Source organism: Balaenoptera musculus, chromosome 12, assembly GCF_009873245.2.
Source record: "Balaenoptera musculus isolate JJ_BM4_2016_0621 chromosome 12, mBalMus1.pri.v3, whole genome shotgun sequence".
NCBI classification, from domain to species: Eukaryota; Metazoa; Chordata; class Mammalia; order Artiodactyla; family Balaenopteridae; genus Balaenoptera; species Balaenoptera musculus.
In genome coordinates, this window is record NC_045796.1 from 32166896 (window position 1) to 32180042 (window position 13147).

The 13147-nt window shown below is 36.1% G+C and overlaps 1 protein-coding gene across 5 annotated transcripts in view; it reads right to left on the reverse strand.

Moving 5' to 3' along the window:
• AKAP7 (A-kinase anchoring protein 7) overlaps positions 1–13147 on the reverse strand; it is a 138972-nt gene that overhangs the window by 50230 nt on the left and 75595 nt on the right. For all 5 annotated transcript variants that reach the window (XM_036872178.1, XM_036872181.1, XM_036872182.1 and 2 more), the window contains exon 7: positions 8249–8396. In XM_036872178.1, the coding sequence (XP_036728073.1) occupies positions 8249–8396 (148 nt within the window). The remainder of the gene's footprint in view (positions 1–8248; positions 8397–13147) is intronic.

The following is a 13147-nucleotide window of genomic DNA, read 5'->3' on the forward strand; positions in this document are numbered from 1 at the left end:
TTCGTGTATAAGTTATACCTCAATAAAGTAAAGACAGATAGTGTGATATACTGGAAAAATGGAGTTTCTTATTCTACTCTGTGTTCTCTACTTTTGTGTATAAAATTTTCCATTAAAAAAAAGTGAGGGGGGGGGGCTTCCCTGGTGGCGCAGTGGTTAAGAATCCCCCTGCTAATGCAGGGGACACGGGTTTGAGCCCTGGTCCGGGAAGATCCCACATGCCGCGGAGCAACTAAGCCCATGTGCCACAACTACTGAGCCTGCACTCTAGAGCCCATGAGCCACAACTAGTGAGCCCACATGCCACAACTACTGAAGCCCACATGCCTAGAGCCCGTGCTCCACAACAAAAGAAGCCACCGCAATGAGAAGCCCATGCACTGCAACGAAGAGTAACCCCGCTCACCGCAACTAGACCGTGCACAGCAACAAAGACCCAACGCAGCCAAAAATAAATAAACAAAATAAACAAATTTTTTTTAAAAAGTGGGGGAAAGTCTTTAAGTTTAGGAATCTGTCAACTCATGGTAATAGATTACAGTTTTCTAAAATCTTATTATTGCCTGAAAGCTTGAATTTTATCATTAGCAGTAAATCATGTCAGTTGTCCTTGATGTGACAGGTTTATTTATTTTCAAGAAGATGTCTGCCAAACACCCAAGTGTGAAAATGAAAAATGTCCATGGGTCAATTTTCAAGAAAAAATGGTGTTCCATGAAGGAAAGTGGCTATTTTAGCTCGCAACTTAAACAACCACACAGTGCTCTTCCCTGAGTTAATCTCCCACTTCAATATGCAGAGGTGCTTTATGAGCACCTCCCATTTTTGTTACACAAATATTAAAAAGACACATTCTCAAAGGTTGAGATTAAATACAATTAATAATTCTTACTACTCAGCAAGACCATTCTTAGGTAATATTGACTTTTTTTTTTTGCAACTGCCTTGATTCACACTGGTAACCCACAGTTTTACCCACCACTGCTTTTGCATCATCAGTGCAAATGTTAACCCAGAGGAAAAAGCAAATAATATCTTAGTATTATTATAAAAATAGTTTTGCCCTCACAGACCCTAAAAGTATCTCAGGGACTGTCAGAGATCCATGGACCAAACTTTGAGAAGTAGTGACTAAAGCCATAAGAACTTAAAGCCCAACAAAAGTGTAGCCTTAGACTATTAAATCATTCATAAGATAAGCACAATGAAGCACATTTTTACTGGTCATACAGAGTGAAGTAAGGCAGAAAGAGAAAAACAAATACCGTGTGGTAACGCATATATATGGAATCTAAAAAAAAACGGTTCTGATGAACCTAGTGGCAGGACAGGAATAAAGATGCAGATGTAGAGAATGGACTCGAGGACACAGGGTCGGGGGAGGGGAAACTGGGACGAAGTGAGAGAGTAGCATTGACATATATACACTACCAAATGTAAAAGAGATAGCTAGTGGGAAACAGCTGCATAGCACAGGGAGATCAGCTCGGTGCTTTGTGACCACATAGAGGGGTGGGATAGGGAGGGTGGGAAGAGATGCAAGAGGGAGGAGATATGGGGATATACGTATATGTATAGCTGATTCACTTTGTTATACAGCAGATACTAACACAACATTGTAAAGCAATTATACTCCAATAAAGATGTAAAAAAAAAAAAGTAAATGATTCACGTGAGAAAAAACAGACATTTAAGCACATATCTAATGCCAATACCCCTACCTACTAAGTAAACCTTTAAGTGAGTGTATGACATTTTAGCAATATAAACATTTTCAAATTAAACATTTTAGAAATTTATTACTTATCACTGATACGACAAAGGCTCAGATTTATGGATTCTAGAAAGCTGAAAGATATTTGTCCTAGCTACGCCTTTTACCCAAGGAAGAAAAACTGTTGACTTCCTTTTCCCTCCACCCCTTCCTACCCTATCAACCAATGGGTCAATTACATTGACATCATTATCTTCCATAGAGAAGACCCCCATGCTTACATACCAAACTGGGCAAGATCCAGAGCTTTTGGAGCTCTGCCCTGACCCCTAATGGTAAAGAAGCACTGAAGGTTAGAACACCAAAGTCAAATCTCAGGGTCTCCTTAGAAGTAACCCCAAAAAGTACTTTCCTTTTGGCTGAACCACCACCTACACAGGACCACTGGGAATCACTGGATGGACCATGACAAGGCTTTTAAGACTTGACAGGACTGGTCTAAGCTGTCCAGGTCTAAGGGTGATTCTAAAAAAGCGGGGACACCTGGATAGAATAAAGGCATTGACTCAACTCACTTGGAATTCTCCATAGTTATTTCAGCCCATAAAGTCTGAGTCTGGTGTCTTGTTGGTCTGACCTATTTGACATTGGCTACAGACTGCTGACTACAGCTCTGATGAGGCTAACTTACTGACTATGACCCTTCTCCTCTTCTATCACCATATCTGCATAGGCCTGTTTGTTTCTATTTCAGCTGACGGTCGGCCCAACCCTAACCCTCTCACTGCCTCTGTTCTACAGTATAGAACTAATTGAAGGTCTTACCTTTAGGATCCAATCCTATGTCATTATGTTGAGTATTAAACTTCACCCTCTTTTCATCTCACATCTATCTACTCAGTTTCCTTTATCACTTCCTCACTGACTTAGTATATTCAACTGTGCCCATCTCCTTTCCCACCTCCCTCACCAACTCCTCAAACACACAAACCTCCCCTCTGTAGCTTCCTCAGCTAACTAGACTGTAGACTCAGTCACGGTGCCTCCTGTCTCTAATATTATTCCTATCACTTAATATTAGCACTAATATTACCCCCACCCTGCCTCCCAATCTATCGCTTCTCTCTCCCTGTAAACTGTACCTATTGTTCCTGGACAGTGTCCTTTCTCTACTATCCGCCTCATCCTATTTATCCAAGCTCTGCCCCTCCCCATCCCCACTTTCCTAGAAGCTAAAGTTATAAGCTTCTTCCACTGTGTCCTATCAAAGCCCATTATTGTTAGGGATGAAGCCCTATTTCTCTACTACTCCTCCCTCTCCACTTCTCAGATGTAGTCTTAGCTCCCCAGTGACGCTATATCACTCTTAAGGGCTATGTCTTACACTTCTCTGTATCTCATTATACCAAAGAGAAGTGCACACATTGTACACTTTCAATAACATTCATTAAATTAATGGTGAATAATTATTATTAAACCAAAAAACAGCTGGGGTTCTCAGAAAATCATGTTTGTACCTCTGCTTGCAGAAGCTACAAAGAAGTACATTGGCCTGCAAAAAAAATATATATATATATATATATCTTCTAGACCTTTCCAAATTCCCCACTGCCTCCTCTAAGAGGTATCTGACAGCTGAAAGTAAACTAGTCTTTGCAAGCACTAAACAGCTCATCAATCTTACAAAGGGTGTCATTTACTCAATTACCTTCCCTAAGGAAATATAAATGGAACAGAGCTGCAAGAGAAAAATTAATTCACCCAACTCCAGTAAGCAGCTCACAGAGAACAGCTTTCACCACCCTAGGATATCTGAGCTATAGTTCATTCCTGGATTCACCAGGAAGAACTGGGTTTTCACTTTTTTTTTGAATCTTAGCTGATTAATGCAGTTAGGTTTGTAAGAAGTTATACCTCAATATTAGGTAAGCATAATATCAACCACATTTCTTATTATGAGAGAATTAAAATGTAGTACCTTTCTCTTGCATCTAAACATGTGACTGTTGCCTCCATATCCTACCAAACTCCCCTAACACTCCATATAAAGATGCATGATGGCAGAAGCTGGAGAGGAAAATGCTCAGCATGGAAATGAAAAGTAGACCCAGGGAATAGCAGCAGCTGCCAGGGGATCCAAACTCAGATGCCTTCAGGAACCAACCAAGTAGTGCAAGTGAGTTAGGCAAATTGTAGAAGAACAAGAGTCAGGGGATGATGAAAGGCACTACTTTCAAGGTGTGCCTACTACCCCACCCAGGAAATCGCTGCATGCAAGAACACAGAGCACGTGTGGCCACATTTCTGGATTGTTCAAAGGCACCAGAAAGCCAGATTTTTTACATAAAATCATCCCCAGATTGGCAAGTAATTAAAATTATAAAAACAAATTAAATTTAAATTTGTTTAAACAATTTTAAATAAATTAATATTTATTTTAAATAAATATTTTAAAATAAACAATTAAAAAGTGTTTATTGTTTAAATAAAATAAACAATTTTTAACAAATTAATATTTAATAAATTTTTAATTTTTAATAAATTAAAATTTTAAAAACACTAAATTTCCTAAAACTAAATCTCTATTTCACAACCACTTGTAGTAACTGGATTTCTATGTTAATCCTCTATGTCTGACTACTTAATTAATGATCACACCAGATAGATGAAAAGCTCAAATGCAAAAATAATAACAAAAAAATCAGAAGAAAATATAAACAAAAATGTATCAAATCTTTGGTTTGGAGATGACTCTAGTCATAATAATTAAAGAAATCATAGAATTTTTTATCTATAGTTTTACAAAAATTAAAAACATTTAATATGAAAAATATCTTGTGACCAAAACTAAATGCAAAATAAAACCTGGAAAAATATTTGAAGTCAATATGGCAAAGGGCTAAGTATCTTTACTCTTAAGAAAACCTCACAAGTTGGTAAGAGACACAAGAAGAATGCACTCCAACTCCTTATGGACAAGGATGGTTGCTGTTGCCAGTTCCTAACCTAATACAAAGTAGTGTACCCTGTGGGACTAGGGCTGAGACATCTGCAAAACCACACATGGGGTTATGAGGGGGAAACATGCACAATTAAATGAGCTCTCAAAAAAAACTTTAAAAGCACCAGAGGAAATCAAGTGCCACAAAAGACCCAACAAATAGTAGAATTCACACCCAAGGAACCAGATTTTCAAAACATGAATTTTCAAAATTAATTATATTGACATCATCAAAGAAATAAATGAAGGAATAGCATCCATAAAGCAAAGATCAGAACAGGAAAGGATGAAAAAGAATCAACTGGAAATCTTGGAAATGAAGCATATAGTCATTAGTTTGTTTTTTTGTTTTCTTTTTAATGTCCTAAATGATATAATTGAGACAGCTGTAAAGAAAATCAGTGATTTGGAATCCAGTGCTCTCCAAGAGTGCAACATTAACAAATTAAGAGATAGGAAATATGTAAATCTAATAAATTCTCTCCCCAGAAAAATTCACATATGTACCTACATACAAAGTTTTATAAACAATTTCAGAAGGTTCCCAGAGTCCCTGAAGCCTAACTTCTACTCTAGAATTCTGAATACAAAATATCTTAAGATCTCAAATCTGTCTCACTCTTTAATGTATACAACACAATACTGATTCAAAGTTCAGGAAACAGACATTAAATTTGAGTTAGTATCAAATTAAAGAGAAGCCATACCAATGGAAGCCAATTAAATCTGAACAAGAGGGCAGAAGATCTAAATAGACATTTCTCCAAAGAAGGCATACAGATAGCTAAAAAGCACGTGGAAAGATGCTCAACATCACTAATTATTAGAGAAATGCAAATCAAAACTATAATGAGGTATCACCTCACACCGGTCAGAATGGCCATCATCAGAAAATCTACAAACAGTAAATTCTGGAGAGGGTGTGAAGAAAGGGAACGCTCATGCACTGTTAGTGGGAATGTAAACTGGTACAGCCACTTTGGAGAACAGTATGGAGGTTCCTTAAAAAACTAAAAATAGAGCTACCATATGATCCAGCAATCCCACTCCTAGACATATATCTGGAGAAAACCATAATTCGAAAGGATACATGCACCCCAATGTTCATTGCAGCACTATTTACAATAGCCAGGACATGGAAGCAACCTAAATGTCCATCAACAGAGGAATGGATAAAGAAGATGTGGTACATATATACAATGGAATATTACTCAGCCATAAAAAAGGACAAAATAATGTCATTTGCAGCTACATGGATAGACCTAGAGTTTGTCATACTGAGTGAAGTAAGTCAGACAGAGAAAGACAAATATCATATGATATCATTTATATGTGGAAACTAAAAAAAGGGTACAAATGAACTTATCTACAAACAGAAATAGAGTTACAGATATAGAAAACAAACTTATGGTTACCAGGGGGTAAGGGAGGGGAGGGATAAATTGGGAGATTGGGATTGACATATACACATTACTATATATAAAACAGATAGCTAATAAGAACCTGCTGTATAGCACAGGGAACTCTACTCAGTACTCTGTAATGGCCTACATGGGAAAAGAATCTAAAAAAGAGTGGATATATGTAATGTATAACTGATTCACTTTGCTGTACAACTGAAACTAGCACAACATTGCAAATCAACTATACTCCAATAAAAATTAAAAAAAAAAAAAAGATAATACAAAAAAATAATCTGCACAAGAAATGAAACTCACAAAGAAAGAGTCCTGAATCCTGCCCAGTATTCTCTGTTGCAAACTCAGGTAAGATCAAGAAAATCAGTAATTATCCATAGCAAATACAGGACTCTAGTGTGTATTAAAACTGGCTAATTATTAAATAATAATTATCATTTTAGATGCAGATATTGCTTTAATGTTAATAAAGGCAGGAGAATATAGAGTATGTGTAATAGGCAAAAACCATTTTTTAAATAATGGTAAATGATTGATATGGGGATATAAGATGAGTGAAGTTTGAAAGAAGCTAAATTGCTCTGAATTAGAAAAGGGTGAGAGATAAAGAAGCCTGAGAGAAAAATCTAGAGAAATTGCCTATAATAAGGGGAATTTTAGAAACCAAGCTGGTAAGCAGCAATAAAAGAAAACTCAGTGAGTGGAACACAGTAATCTGGGATGACCTGAACAGAGCTGTCTAATGACAATATAGGAGATCCATGCTGTGAGCTATATAATGCAGCCCCACAATACCTTCAGTAAAATCTACATACTGCTCTTTTTTTAAAAAATGGGAGTGGGAAAGGCAATGAAGCACTGAGTTCTCCTTCAAGGTTGGTCTAAAGTAATTACAGAGAAGATATGGAAAGCTAGCCAAAATCTATATTACGCAAGAAGCACTTAAATTTGCCTTTTACAGTGAACCTAAACAGCAATGTTTAGTCTTCATCAAAACTTTGATGGAAGGCAGCTCTCTTACAGAGATTCTGAAAACACAAAAATCTTCCTTAAAGCACACTTGAAATGTTTCAGAACATAAAATTCAAATGACATATTAATTATCTTCTGTTTAAGATAGCTAAGATCTTTGGAAGGTAAAATAATGATTTCTCTGAAGATCTCTAGTGAGAATTTAGAAACAAAATTGTGTCTCTTGAACATTTTAAAAATACTTTAAACTTCAGTATAAAGATTCTTTCACGATGTATATTTCCATAGGTTTTCTTCAAGCTGACGTGGAGAGAAATTACCTTGGTTGAAGACCTTGAAATATTTAGATACTGGTATTTATCTTCTCTGAGTATTTTCATGTTACTTCAAAAGTATACAAATCAGGTTGTCTTGAAGTTCACAATTTTATAAGAAGACTGCTCACTTTGAAATTGTATATTTTAATCACAACAGATCAGGCTCCTTTAAAAGACATTCACATTGCAAACAATGAGAAATACCCCTGTTCTGGTTTTTCAGATTCTTCATTTGGTGTACACACTTTGCAGTCGGAAACATAATTGTGTATGAACCTGTCTCATCACATGCCGTCTCCCTGATATGATGACAGAGCATTTATGTATGAATCTTTGTTTCCCCTTAAAACATGTTTTTCGTAGGAAAGAAATTAAAGGACAAGTTTTCAATCTTTGCAGGCCACCTATGCTTTCCCTCCTCAGAGTGAAACTTCCTGGCCTGGCACATTCTCTTCCTAATGAAGCAGTGAACACAAAAATGCCTGGTATAGGATGCTGTGGTCACGTAGGCCTTCACTGGAGAAAATGCTTTCTTCATATTCATGAAATAAAATTAAACTGAAATGAATTATGACTCAACATTTGAAGGCTTCATGATGATTGTGTTTAAAGCACAAAAGTATAAAAACTATAGGTACTAAAATCTTGATTGATAAACATGAATACTAAATGTGTTCCACAAAATTTTTAATGTATTATTGTCAAAACGTAATATTTAGGAAAATATGTCGTTGAGAAAAACATACAACATAAACATTTGCCAAAACAAAATGATACTAAAGAAATCAAAATCAAAGATAATAAGTAATTTTTAAATGGCACTCACCAATCACAATTGAAGACTCACAGTGATAATAACCATTACTTTGCTTTTTCTTCAGCATGGAGCAAAGATCTATGCGATGTACCATTTCTTCTCCAAATCTGTGACTGATAAATTTTTCATAGAATTTGGGGTCTATTTTTTTCACTCCCTTGAAATAACAAAACAAAATCACATCAATCAATCATTTCACCTAGGCAACCAGTTCACATCTATACCACTTTCTTAGAACCTGATATTACATTTTGACTGCCTACTGGCATCTTAAAATGGATATCACAAAATTGTTGTAAAGTTGTTTTTAAAGTCTCTCTGCCTAGAATGAGTTGCATTTTTTTTAAAAAAATCATTAGAGTGTTGAGTTTGAATGTGGAAGCATTCCAATCTTTATATACTTTAAGCTTCAGAAATAATAAAGTATATCAAGTTGAAATTTGATATACCATGGGAAGAGTAATCATCTCCAACAACAATGGAGCAATGGGTGAATTTTTTTAAGTGATATGGATCTTAACATTTTACAGTGTGTAAAATATTTTAATAAATGGATGCAATTTTTAAACTTATGTAAGAATCATCTGAAAGACAAAGGTTATTTGAAGTAGAGTAGAGCGGTCAATGGATCTTCCAAGTTTTTCTTTACCTGCCCCTCCTGATTCTCAGTGTACTTTCACAGCAGGAATAGGGCTGGTTGTTGAAAAATTACAGTGGGATGCCCTTGGTAACTTGGTAGTTCCCCCAAATATGGGAAAGAATGTCTTCCCCTCCCCTTACTATACAGGGTCTTATACCCATCTCATAGTCCAAAAACACAGTCCATAAGATGAAGATACAGTACTTTACAGGGCAAGTTTACCGGCTGACCGTGCACAAACTTTTTCTTTAAATTTATATATATTTTTACATTGCCCTGGAAATACCTGTTATTTGTTAAAACTTAGAAAATATAAAGAATCTAGAAAAAAAGAAAAGAAAAATCACTCATGACCCTGTTATTTATATAAAATACATTAACCCTGTGGTGCATATCCTTCAAGTATCCTTTTTACCCATATGTATTATTACCAAATTATATTTATATAAATCTTACTCAAGTGCAATTAGAATACATACTCTCCCTTTTTACTCACAAAAGTTACAAAAAAATTTTAAAGAGATATAAAAACAAAAATATTAAATCACCCCAAACTACTACTACTAAAATTTTACTATGTATTTTATTTTTCCTATGCACAACATGAGTTATACCATGAGTACTGACAACCAGCTTTTTTTTTCAGTTAATATGTCATATCAAGAAATAATATATTGATGTGCAAAATATTTTTACATCGCCATAGTACTCCATTGTATGGAGATATAATTTATTCATTCAATTCTTTATTGTTGAACATCTAGGTTGGTCTTAACTTTTAATATTATATTTAACATGTTTTGTCGATACATGTTTTTGTTCTATGTCCGAACTGAGCTCCCCATCTTTCCTAACCCCTTCACTCACAGACTTTCTTTCCCACCTCAGTTCGAGTTGATCAGACTGGAAGCCTTGGGGTCATCCTTGATTCTCCTCTTTCCCTCAACGCTACCTCCAATCAAATCATGTTGGCTCTACCTTCAAAACACACCCAATTCTCACCACTCCCCTGTTACCTTTGTCTGAGCCACCTCTGCTTTTGTCTTTCACCTGGATTATCCCAACAGCCTCCTGTTTTCCCACTGTTGCCTCTTCTAAAGCCAGAGTGATTTTATAAAAACATACATCCAGATCAGGTCATCCTCTGGTCAAAATTCTCCAAAAGGTTTCCATTTCTTTCAAAGGAGGAGCCAAATTGCCAGACCAGCCTGCAGGTTCCTGTTCTGCCCTCCCCCTGCTTCCTGGGCCTCATGTCCACCACTCTCCCCTTTGACCCTCTCCAGCCTCCCTGACCTCCTTGCTCTTCAGTGAACATGCCAGGCATATCCACCTCACAGCCCCTGTGCTGCCTGTTCCCTCTTCCTGGAATGCTCTTCCCCCAGATATCCTCCTCATTGCCCATCCCCATCTCCTTTAATTCCTTGCTCAAATATTACTTTCTTAATAGGGCCTCACTTAACCATGCCATTTAATTTGTACTCCCCCCACCCAGGAGGTACTCCCAAATCCTCTCTATCCTTCTCCCTTTATACATATTTATGTATATTTTTCCATAGCACTTACCGTCTTCTAACATACTCTGTAATTTATGTTTATTTTCATTGTCTGTCATTAGCTGTCCCTCTCCATTAGAATGTGAGCTCCACACAAGGATTTTCATCTGACTGTTATTCTCTGAAATATCCTCAGTGCCTAGAACAGTGCTTGACATGGAGCAGTGCTTGATAAATAATTGTCACAAATGCAAAGGAGGATAAAGTTTCAAGAAGAGGATAGTTGACAATATCAAATGCTGTTCATTCAGAGTTCAACAAGAATGAAACTGAATGGATTTCTTTTGATTTGGTGAGTTGAATGCCTTGAGAGACAGCAGAGCCTAATACTGAGGGCCAGTCAGTGCATGAGTTCAAGTCCTGGCTCAGCCGCTTTTCAGCCATGTGGCCTCAGTTTCCTCATCTGTAAAATGAGATTAACAATACTACCTACCTGTAAGTGTTACATGCACTAAACGAGTAAATTTATAGAAGTGCTTAAAACAGTGAAATATGGTAAATGCTATAATATATTGATATATATAATTACCATTAGTGAAAATAATAGGTAAGATTTCAGGGGGAAAAGTTTCTGAGTAAATGGAAACTGACCATTCTTATTTCTCTTTCAAATGCTTTTTCATTTGTGTGTGTTTATTGGGTGGGGGTGGGGTGGACTAAGGGTGTCATTCCCTTTGACCAGACAGAAGATCAGTGATAAGTCAGCAGAAAAATCAGGACCTTCAGTTTTCAAGATACCATTGCCAGCACTGTCTAGCCACTATAATCTCCATTTCAGTTTTGTAAGATGTCATTGTTTAAAAAATAAGAAATAAGGGAAACATATGAGCTGCTCTAATCTGTTAGGCTAATTAATTTAATTTTAGCAAAAAGTAAGCACCAACTATTTTGCAAGAATTCTCCATAGATGACTTCCAACATGAATCTTAAGGAGTTATTTTTTACCAAAGAGTGAAAAGGAATTAATTCTTTAACTCATAATTTATAGAGAGAGCTGTGGTTCAAAGAGGCATGAGGCCTTAGAAGGCACTGAAGCTATATGCCCTGATCAGAAAACATCTTCAATAATAAAGATCTAGAAGATCTTTAAGATTCTGTAAGAATCTGCTTTGTCTGATATACAATATTAGCATGATCTTTGTTCTCTGGGGAATTTTTTGTTTGACAATATATTTTGCAGGATTTTTTTTAGGCTCTTTTGTCCCATGGCAATATATTTCTTTTCTAGTAAAATCTATGTGAATTAGTCTCACCATCCAGCTGCAGCAGGTGGTGTTCTTCCTTCATAATAAAGAAACGACTATCATTCAAAGAAAATAAACAAGTACATCAAAATTGCATGTCTTCAGAGTAAGACTAGGCAGCCTCCTATTTTCTGAATGGAGTCACTGGGTTGCCAAACTAGTCCCAGAGACATCACCCTGGCAAGGTTATATTTTAAAGCTTAAAAGGCTGGTTTTTCAGGTTTCGGACCACAAATTTTTCTTTGCTTCCCTTTTTCACAGCCCAGACCCTTTCCAAGGTACCTTGTCATTTAAAGAAAGATGGAGGTATGATACGTTAGGAAAGCTCAAAGAAAAACCACAGAAAAATGGTTAAAGCCAGGAAAATTTGACCTGTAAAGGCTGAGAGAGTTGGGATTATTTCCAACAATATGTAGGTTATCTTCAACAAAACCACGCTAAGGGTGTTGCATTTCTGGAATTCTGAATATGCCTTGTGACTGTCTAGTACTATGTTTGAAAATTACGTTTGCCTTGGACCTAACAGAAACAGGGTATATTTTTTTAAGGCTTCATATTGATAATTGTACCCAATATAACTGACATATCAATTATGCATCATAACACTGAAGGAGAAAATAGGAAGTTAAAGACAGAACATCACACTTTGAAACAATAAATCAGTGGCAAGAAACTTCAAACAGAAAAACTTTTCAAGACTATCCTAATTAATCATCAGAAATGACTGAAGTTTTACTTCCCTTTGGCCTAGTTTCAAGTATTGTTTAGGGAGAATTATCAGTGCTGTTCAAAGCCACTTGATAACTGCTGATACAATGGACCATGAAACCCTGAGGAACTTCATTCTTGACTGTAACTTGGCATGCAAAGAGCCAATACAGGAAAAATGCCACTGAGAGTGTGATGTGTAGTTTTAGAACCGTCTGATGCCTGCATCTGGTAAGTCATGGAAATTATTTACTCAGGAAGCACTCACCATATCATTTGTATTTAGTTAAATGATGTGTATAATTTAATAGGCACCAAAGAGGGCTCAGTCTTACATTACTATGCATCCAACTCTATTTTCAATATAGGAAGTAAACAGAGCCACAAAATATGAAAATTCACATTAATGTGTGAAAATCATTCAGTTAAGGTTCTGAAAGATAAAATACTTATTATTCATCTTTAGTTTCTACAACAAAGTTATTGAGATCAGAAAAACAAGGGAATGCCAGTTTTGTTAAGAAGGTTAACTTTTTTTGTAATAGAAGATAATTTCATATTGTTACTTGTTATCTTATTATGATAATTGCAACTTCCATGATGAAAAAATAAACAGCCTGCATATCAAACAAAAAAACTGTGTCCTTCTGAGGTTAAACTTGATATTCCTGGAGCTCTGTTGTTTTCCAATAGTTTATTCCTGTCACCCAACAGCTATGAAAGAAATGTATGTTTCCTGTGATAATGGCATGAAACCAAAATT